Source organism: Priapulus caudatus, unplaced genomic scaffold, assembly GCF_000485595.1.
Source record: "Priapulus caudatus unplaced genomic scaffold, Priapulus_caudatus-5.0.1 Scaffold1925, whole genome shotgun sequence".
Taxonomy (NCBI): Eukaryota; Metazoa; Priapulida; class Priapulimorpha; order Priapulimorphida; family Priapulidae; genus Priapulus; species Priapulus caudatus.
The window spans coordinates 7099-17200 of NW_014578986.1; the positions used below are offsets into that span (position 1 = coordinate 7099).

General features: G+C 42.3%; 2 protein-coding genes across 2 annotated transcripts; both read left to right on the forward strand.

The window, feature by feature from the left end:
• The first annotated feature begins 2700 nt into the window (after nt 1-2700).
• Nucleotides 2701-3120, forward strand: LOC106817920 (nuclear receptor 2C2-associated protein-like). Its single transcript, XM_014822631.1, has one exon. It carries the CDS (start codon nt 2701-2703, stop codon nt 3118-3120), a length of 420 nt encoding a protein of 139 aa, XP_014678117.1.
• Nucleotides 3087-9674, forward strand: LOC106817923 (tRNA-splicing endonuclease subunit Sen2-like). The gene is made up of 9 exons (XM_014822634.1): nt 3087-3175; nt 3939-4120; nt 4480-4574; nt 5290-5489; nt 6779-6948; nt 7282-7498; nt 8025-8179; nt 8308-8397; nt 9381-9674. Exons 1-9 carry the CDS (start codon nt 3172-3174, stop codon nt 9456-9458), a joined length of 1191 nt encoding a protein of 396 aa, XP_014678120.1. The 5' UTR covers nt 3087-3171; the 3' UTR covers nt 9459-9674.
• Nucleotides 9675-10102: the final 428 nt, after the last annotated feature.

Genomic DNA, 10102 nt, shown 5'->3' on the forward strand with positions numbered 1-10102 from the left:
CACATTGAGAGAATTCAGCTGCCTTGGCGGAGGTCTGTGCTCTCCGAGTGCTCTAGTTATTCTTATATTGTTCTCCTTTTCTATCCTGTTATCCTTTTTTCGTCTATACACATACAAAACAAGCGGAACAAAACAAAACAAAGCAACAAAACAAAAAGAAAAGAAGATCAAAACAAAAAATGACATCAGTGAACGTCACGCACGAACTCGGCTATCTCCGAAGTTGAATGCAGTAACTTCCGAACATCTGAACATGGGACACACACATAATAGGCCTAACTCACTTTGATCAAGGATATACACAACACATGTGTTGTTGTGTATATCCTTGCTTTGATCAATTAACATCCGAACGCTGATACAGTATTAATTGTGTTTGAATATGAATTTAATTTGAGTTGCAGTTTGCTCTCTAATTTGAAATATTATCTACTAATATATTACCATATATATACTAACATAATATCATTTGTGTAACTATGACTGTAATAAAGTGGCTGTAAATAAAAGTTGAGTCCCAGCCGGCAAAATTGAGTTCCCACACGCGTATTTTAGAGGTTGAATGAAATATCCAAACGCGTGTCCGAAACGTCAGGAACCCCCCAAAGAAAACACGTGTTTTTTTAGTATATAACGCAGGTTTTCCTGTAGTTTCTAAGACATGTCTGAACATGGTTCCAAACCCGCATCCATTTTAGTTCTTATAACATGCAATTATACTAGGTTTCATACCTGCACTTTTCATGGGGTTTAAAAGCAGGTTTTCAGAAGTTTAAAACTCGTGTTTTGAATAAATCTGTCGCCACAACAAAAAAACATTGAAAATGCGTGTTTAGAACTCCACGATAGAACACGTGTTTTTCCATCGTTTCCAACGCGTGTTGGATACGGCACGTGTCGACCTGGCCTGCTGGTGTTGGTCAGTTTACTTTCTAATTTGATACATTACTATCTTCAGGGTTCGAAATTAACGCTTGCGCACTCACAAAATGCGAGTGGATTTCCGAAATTGCGAGTAGAAAATATAAGCACTTGCATTTTTGTGCGAGTGACATATAATCTGTTAATCAAAATGACTATTAAAATCAAACATCCCATATCCAGGCATTTTAAAAGTAACAATTAAGTTGTCAACATAAGTCATAACGGACCAACTAATAACTAGACCAACTAATTTCTGCAAAATTATAAACACGTACTGTCTACAAACTGAGTAAGGATTATAAACCTCGCACGATCGGCCGCTACCGAGAGTATCCTATCTTCATGCTTTGTAGCCAGGTTTAATAAAGTCGTCTCATTGAAGTGTTATCATATCACACATCAAAAATAATTGTATTAAAAATGCGAGAGTGTTTCGGATTTTGCGAGTTGAAATTTGATCCACTCCCAAAAAATTGCGAGTGGTTTCAAAAGTTAAATTCTACCCCTGATCTTACTACTTTCTATGATGCATTATCTGTTTCTAATCTATACTCTACTTACTAATCTATATCTCATTTACCTAATGCTACTGCGCTTTACACCCAGCACTACTGTGCATGCGTCACGCATGCGCACGACGTGCTGGGGTAATTTCAGACTGGGGTAATCTCAGACCGTGACACCGGCAACAATATTTTTACACATATATAGCCTACCAATTAATTATTTAGTAGAACAATTCTTGCGCTTGCAGCGCGGCATTGATTGATGTACCGGGGGGGGGGGCATTGTTTAGGTCACGTTCATTAGTAAATATGTAGGGGGTGACCACCGCTGGGATGAGGGCGAAAGCAAAACTCTTTCTTGGAATTGTGAAAAAAACTGCAATTTAAGGGTTGTAACCTGCTTTGGCACTTAACTACATAATTTAACCCATGCATCAGGTGCCGTTTTGTACAGCCGCGCGACTATTATACTAAATAATTAATTGGTAGGCTATATGTGTAAAAATATTGTTGCCGTGCAAGCGAAGCGCACGCAGGGGGTGTGTCCACGCGAAGTGCAGAATCTCTAGCACTAATTAAAATGGAAGACGTAAAAATCAGTGCTCTCCTCACTCTCTCTCATTTAATTTTATGTGGCGTCAAAAAAGTGGTGGTGCTTTCATCGCTCTAGGGTCATCGGACGGGTTGCTAAGGGGAAGTGACGTCACTCCGCCCCCACCTATAATAATATGGACTGCAGGCCATATAGAAATGGCCTGCAGGCTGCAGATTTAAAAAATATGGCCTGCAGGCTGCAGATTTATTTAAAAAAATATTTTTTGGGCAGGCTACTAAGCAGGCCATTGGGAAAACTCTTGGCACTCCTGATCGCCAGTCCGGCCCTGCTTGTTACTGACACTTCAGAATCCGTGTTTAAATTGAGGCAAATGAGATTTGTATGAGGAAAGAATACTTACAATACAGGTATATTCCTCCTGGGCAACTCATTCAGCGAACCCAGGATTGGAACGAGTAATGAAACTTTTTTCGCCACAAACTCCTATAACTCAACTGTAAATCTGACTCCAACCAAATCCCAATTCTGTTTCAGTTCTATGTGCTCAGGGTTGTACTGGATTTGTATATAAGGACTAGACCCATGCAGTAAACACATTCCTATATGTAGCCATCTATATCTTACAGGTGAGACGTACGTACAACAGCGCTGTACCGGGCGCCGCGATCATTCTCACGACTAGACGTCACCGGCGATGCGACGTGACTCGCTGCCATGACTGACAGCCTGCTAGCCAGCGCGCGCGTGTCTGTCAGCTCCGTACTCAACCGCAACGTGAAGGAGTTCGGCAAGCAGTTCCTCATCGACGGCTCCGACGAAACGTGCTGGAACTCGGACGAGGGTTTGCCGCAGTGGGTGCTGCTGCGGTTCCTGCATCCCGTGCTGATCGCGCGGCTCTGCGTGCGGTTTCAGGGCGGCTTCGCCGGCCGTGAGTGCCACCTGGAGGGCGGTGACTCCCCGCAGACGCTGCGGCGGCTTGCAGACTTCTACCCGGAGGACGTGAATGCACTGCAGACGTTTGACGTGCGTGCGCAGCAGCCGGTCAGTGTCGCGAGACTCGTGTTTGCGAGCAGCACCGACTTCTACGGACGCGTGGTCGTCTACAGTCTCGACCTGCTCGGAGACTGCGCATAGCCGACACATCGCCCCGATACGTGTGCAAGCGCAACTGCTACACCAGTGACCATGGGTGATACATCGTTGGCTGTAGCTGCGCAGTTGACGGCAGCTAATATGTCATTGGCTGTAGCTACGTAGTTGACTGCAGCTAATATGTCATTAAGCATAGCTACGTTGTTGGCTGCAGCTAACACATCATTGGCTGTAGCTACGTTGTTGGCTGCAGCTAATACGTCATTAAGCGTAGCTACGTTGTTGGCTGCAGCCAACATGTCATTGGCTGTAGCTACATTGTTGTTTGCAGCTAATATGTTGTTAAGCTTAGTTATGTCATTGACTGCAGCTAACACGTGATTGGCTGTAGCTACATTGTTGGCTGCAGCTAATACGTCGTTGGCTGTAGCTACGTAGTTGACTGCAGTGAATACGTAGCTCTGCATATCAACGTAGTTGTCTAGCTGATACATATAGCGGCCTATAGCTATGTAGAAGACTAGCTTATATGTGGCTAACTGTTGCTATACAGTTACCCATGGCTATGTAACTGAATGCAGCTTATATATAGCTCGTCATAGCCTCATTGATGATTAATTGTAACTGATAATGATACATAGCTAACCATAGTTACGTATATGACCATAGACTGAGACTTGGCTAACCAGAGTTGACCGTGGCTGACTAAATTTTTGGTCTGGCCAACAGTAAAAATAGATTGCAATGCTACAGTTCTCAGCTGGTAATTTTAGATGACAACAATCAAATTCTGTATTGTGAGATGAGTGTGGCAGCATGGTCAGTGTGAAAACATACTCGATCTGTTTCTTTAAATGCAGCGATGGAAGCGAGCAAGGTAAAACTGTCAGAACCCCGGCGGAAGCCCAGAGCACCACGAGATGAGCCTCCCCTCTTTCCCCTGGTGGTGGAACATGGAACTTACAAATGCTTCTCGGGGATGTTAGTCGATGATGTCGTCGTGGTGACCGACCCTCGGGATGCTGAATTTCTCAGCACCATGGTAATTGTTAATCAATCTTAATCGAGGTGCAGACCAAGGGCTAGAACATCAATGACAGGTAAAATGGTATACAGCATAGAGATGATATTTGTATCCCGATCGTTGAATGCTTTCTAGAACTTTATGAACTAATTACATATATTATGATAGATTCTATGTTATGCTATTACACATCTATTATATATATTATCAGGGGTTAATAAAGACAAACCTTTGTCATTATTAACCCCTGATATTATGCTAAGATAGAACTCCTGATCATAGGTTTCTTTACTTGTCTTTTTTTCATTATTATTCACTGAGTTTATATGATGAATGCAGATGTGTGAATGTATTAATTAGCATTTGGTTTTCGTTAGGGTTTCTTCGGCAAGGGAAATCTGTCGTCAAGAGGAATGGAATACGAGAAGCGAAAACGAGCTAGCGATGGCTACTACGTTATGTCTAAGAGAAGGTTAGTTATGTGTTGTGTAATGGACAGCCCCTTTACAAGACTAGTAATTGTTATCCTCGGACTATGAGCATCTTGAAGTACAACCACCTGGCTTGATGCAGTTGTCTAACGCAAGTAGCAACATAATACAATGCCGCCTACAGAACATAGGTCTAAAAAAAACTCCAACAAATCCGTCTAGCGGCCCAACAGCAACATCTAGCAGCATTCCTCGTAAAATCCCAGTGCTGCCGTGCAACAGCCGAGCGTGCACTGCCATTGCGCGTTTGTCGTGTTGTTGGTATGACTTGTATGCTGGACATGAAATTAGCCAAAATGTGAAGAGGCCCACCCAAAATTTTAAACAGGCCCTTAGACAAATTGAACAGGCCCTTAATTTTGTTCGATTTATTCCATTATTAATAAAAGTATTAGCTTTGTGTTTATTAGGCATACTCGTAGTATTCAGTATTTCATTGCTATCAGTGGAGTTCTACTTGTTTGACAGGAATTGCTGGATTTACTTCTTAGTAGTTACTGAGTAAAAACTAGCCAGGAAATTGGTAAATATCGTTAATATAAAGGCAAGATAGGCAAAATCTTAAATAGGCCAAGTGGACTGATTATATGCGGGGTTGAACAGGCGGTTTAGGGGGTTGAACCGGTGGTTTAGGGGGTTGAACCGGCGGCTGCCAGCAAAATAGTGCTAATTTCACGCACTGTTGTATGTGTGCAGGTATGAGAATCATCTCACATGGCAGGCCATGCAGACGTCAGATGAAACACGCCTGAACATGCTCTCCTCTCCCGAAAACCGCAATGCGACGACAACTAGATGTGCACAGGATGGAGACAGTGTCTCTCCGGGCAAGTCGGGCGAGCGAATGGATGTTCATGTGTCAACGAAATGTGACGAGCCGCACGCCACGGCTTCAGGTGCGTAACCAAGGAGGAAAACCCTTCAGATATGCAGTTGGAATGCCCACCGAGTCGTGCTACTCAACGGGGTGATATGTGCTCATCATTATCCGTGTTCCGAAAATAGGCCGCACAGTGCGCACACTGGTTAAACTGTTTCCTGACTGAAATAGTAACTACAGTAAAACTCGCATAAGTCGACACTTTTAGGACCAGCATATTTGTGCCGACTTACGAAAATGATGACATATGCTCCCCGCCAGGGTAAAAAATACACGGGAGTGATGAGCGATTCGCTCTTCAAACCTCAGAAATCGCTCCTGTGAGGCTCAAAATAGCTCGCGTAAAATTATTGACTAAAGCTATTTTTTCAATAGACTTGAAAAAGAGCTCCCGTGAAAAAACCGAATTTTTCCCCTGCTCCCCTCCCAGGCGCCCGTCACCCCTACGCAGTCATAAACATGCTCCACACACGACGTCAGTTCGCGCCACATACATAGCAGACATGAAACAATCGGGTCCGTACATCAATCGACACCGCTGCTGGCCATAACGCAAGAACATCGTACTCACTAGCGGCAAGCGCGGCACACGATGGCTATCTGTAACACCCACTGTTGATTACACGTTTGGACATTGCAGGACATTTGCGGTGCAGGTCTGCCAAATTTTCTTGGAACACTTGCTGAAAAAATACGGTAATTCCGCGAGGCCGTGCTCTGGAATTAACTAGTTAGTATAGAAGAATTTTCAAGGAGTCACACGGACTCTTGCATATGTCAAATCAGGGAGTCCGACAGTAAATCAGGGTGTATTTAACCAGGCAGCATTGAATGTGTTAAGCACACATCTGCGACAGCCAGCTTGCAGATCCCCTAGAACAGGGGTGGGCAAACTGCGGCCCTCTACGGGGTTCTGTGCGGCCCGCGGAAGCCTGCAGCAAATAAAAAAATAAAAAAATAATTTTTTTTTTTAAATCAATACATTTTTGTGAAAGTCAACATGTTTGTGCTTGAACCGAGGCTGACTTTTTCAGTGTCATACAGATTATTGTTCTATTGTCTCTGGTTCGCTCCAATGGATTTACTATGAGGGAAAATCGGGACTTTGACTTCCATGATGACTTATGCGAATTGACGAGTTAGACGATGACGACTTATGCGAGTATTACTGTATTATTTATTAACTATTTATATTTCTGAAATCGGCTATAACTGCCAACCTCTGCATGTGTTATGTAGTGTTAATTTATTAACAGTATTGAATACAATGAGCAATTGATATAATGTATGTATTTTCTACTTCAGGTGGCAGTGGTAATACCCATGCAGAGAATTTATTAGTCAAGCCTGATAGCGATGAAGAGGTTGAAGAGGGAATGAGTACGGGTGAGAGAGCAGCTGCTCCCACATCACAGCCGTTTTTGGCAATTGATCCTTACCCAGTGACGGAGCACTTGCAATTATACTTGGAAGAGGTACAACACTATTGTTTGTGTACCATTATTTTGTAGTAAGAGGAACGTGCTTTTCTACAGTAACAACTCACACCGAGGTAAATATAGATACTTGGACGTTGTTGCATAGATTCTGTTACTGGCGTGACATACCCTCATATTACGATATCCTGAGTAACATTGTAACCAGTGATCATGTTGATGTCAATACCTTACTCCTGATAACTTAGTGTATAAAAGTTTGGCCCAATTAATTTTGTTTGAAAATAATTGAATGCTTTCTAAACTAACCGCCTTGACTGCCGTAGCAATTTATCTTAAGCAACAATAGCCACACAACCCTTGCATTTACAGGCGTTCTTTCTTGCATATGGACTGGGTTGCCTTTGCGTGACACGAGGAAACGATGCGGAAGCGGTGGCGGCGGCGGCGGCGTCCATGACGCTGGAGGAGCTGTGGCTGTGTTTCTGCTCAAGGCAGGAGAGGTTTGCTGCACGCTACGTCGCCTACCACTACTACCGCTCCCGTGGCTGGGTCGTCTGCTCAGGACTCAAGTACGGCGCTGACTTTAGTACGTGTTGTTGTGTGTACGTTGAGTACGTGACTTTAGTTGTGTAATTTTAAATTGTGACTACAACTGGTTCAGTTACGACAGCCATGACAGTATGCGTACAGTACGTTAACTGAGCTTTTTATGTAAAAAGGTGCAATATAAATTAATAAAATAATAATAATAATACGTGTAAGCAGGGGGCGTTATCACACAGAGTCGATTGGATGCCAGAGTTGTGAGACTGAGATTGTTTACGAATGTCGTTCATGCCGTGACTGCTTGAGAAGTGTGTTTTTTATATCAGGCTTTCCTTATCTGCCATTATTATTTATTATTCCTTATTTTCTTTATTGACAAATCTTTTTGCCAAAAGTCAGTTATTTTGTGTAAAACGTCTAGAGAGTTTAATACAGTCATTATTGCGTCGTGTAAAACATAACCGAGGCTTTTGCAAGAGACAGCAGACCTTTATATGACTCTAAATCACAAGACTGAGGTTACAAATGTATTCCAAACAGATGTATAAGCGACGTGAATTTTTCAGGTCTTTACAAAAAGGGGCCACCCTACTACCACTCGACGTACTCTGTGATTGTTAAATACATAGATGGCGCTACTATGGAACATATTGGAAATGAGCAGCCAAGTTCGTGGAAGGCACTGGCTGCCCTGGATAGAATCACGCAGCAAGTGGGAAAGGTAATTGATGAATTGGTACCTATTCTTGCAACAACTTGCACATCAAAATTCCTTTTCTGGAACATTAACCTGATATGACCTAGTGTGTGAAGTAGACCTAACCTATTTTTCTGCTGGTTTGCATCTAGGAAGTGTTGTTCTGTCACGTGATCAAACCTGTGGGCTTGACACACGAAGACTATAGCTCACCTGAGTGCATATCTTCCTTCACTGTCCAGGTAATAAAATTCCATTTAAACTGCCTCGAAAACAAATTGCGCTTTAGTAGTAACATTTAAAGGAACAGTAGCCTCTAGGTTCTAGGGTTATTTTCAGCTAATTTAGGTTATAATTGCGCTACATAAAAAGTTTCATGGTTCAATCACCATTAGAAATATTTTTAAAAAGTTTTAAAACTAACGACTACAGTTTGATTACAACGACGGTGGCGCCACTGCAACAGCGCACAGATCTGAGAAAGTTGCGGCAAACCAATTTTCAGCCAAGGGCTCACAGACCTCGAGGGTATCTTACTTATTTATTACATGTTAAAAGCAGAAAAGGATTGTTTTAATATCTTAATAAACGACATATAGGTGTTCAGTTATAAATATGGATAAATGTTTGCCCTAAACAATGATCATGTCATCGGCTCCGCTGTAAAAATAGCATTTAGGTTATATAATATACAATGCACTTTCGATGATTAGCGCCTCCGGGTATTTACCCGCAAAAATAAAAATGCAAATACTGCAAGCGTTTTTCGAGGTGGCAGCACGGGTCGGCGGGGTGTCATGGCGCCCCGTTCAAAATTTCGTAGCGTTGATGTGTAAATAATTAATTAAGTATCTGGTGACAAATACATGTGGGTATAGACGATTTGTTATACAGTAAGTACAGTTGTATGCAGTAAAATCCTAGAGGCTACTGTCCCTTTAAAAAAATATGAAATCTATCTTGGTATGTTCTCAGCAACATGTAACTATACTGGGTCACCTGTCACTGGTGGCGCCCTCGGGTGTCGCCGGGAGAGCACAAAACGCTACATCTCAATAAAAACACATTTCCAGGGTTTCCTTCTTATGCCAAATTTAATTAATCTGTAACAATTTTTAGTGAAGCCCGTATAAATCATAAATTGCACTGCAAGTAAACGTGTCTGCAGTGACACACACAGCCTGTGCATGATGAACATATTTCGTAATCACGTGTTTTTTTCTAGGAGGTTCTGTTACGTCGATGGGTGCCCTCTGAGGGTCGGATGGAGGAGAGTGGTGACTGCAGTGCGGATCAGCTGTAAACAGCATAACGTCCTATTACCATGTATTATATTGCCATCACATGATATCAACTTATGTGATATATATATGCCTTACATGACTGTGACATTCAAGCAAGGAAGTAGGACATGGTACCATTGTCCAGAGTGGTGAAATCAACGCCTAACTATATTATTAATGTAACAATGTTTAATGTGATTTATAACACTGTAATAAAAGTGTGCAACTCAAAAATACTCCAGCTGTGAGTGTTTATGTCAAACTGTCAAAGCCGATGCACTGCAGTAAAGATGATTTACTAATAATTTTCTGCTACAAATGCCATTTTCTAATTTTCGTGTTTAAGCCATATTCCAGCACGAATCAGCCTGAAATCGAGTAGCCTCATAGACTAATGCTACAAAACTACTGATTTGTGCTCTGTGATACTGACACTATTTTGATAATTCGACTGCACTTTGCTTACATTTTTTACATGCGGTGAAACACGCGCCAGTGTTTTTGCAATGAATACCGTACACATTGCAACTGTCATTCTATAATTAAACAGAGAGAGGGAGATGGGGAGAGCCGACCTTATATTTGAGGTTCACGTAAACATGCCCTTTCTCTCTCTCTCTCTCTCTCTCTCTCTCTCTCTCTCTCTCTCTCTCTCTCTCTCTCT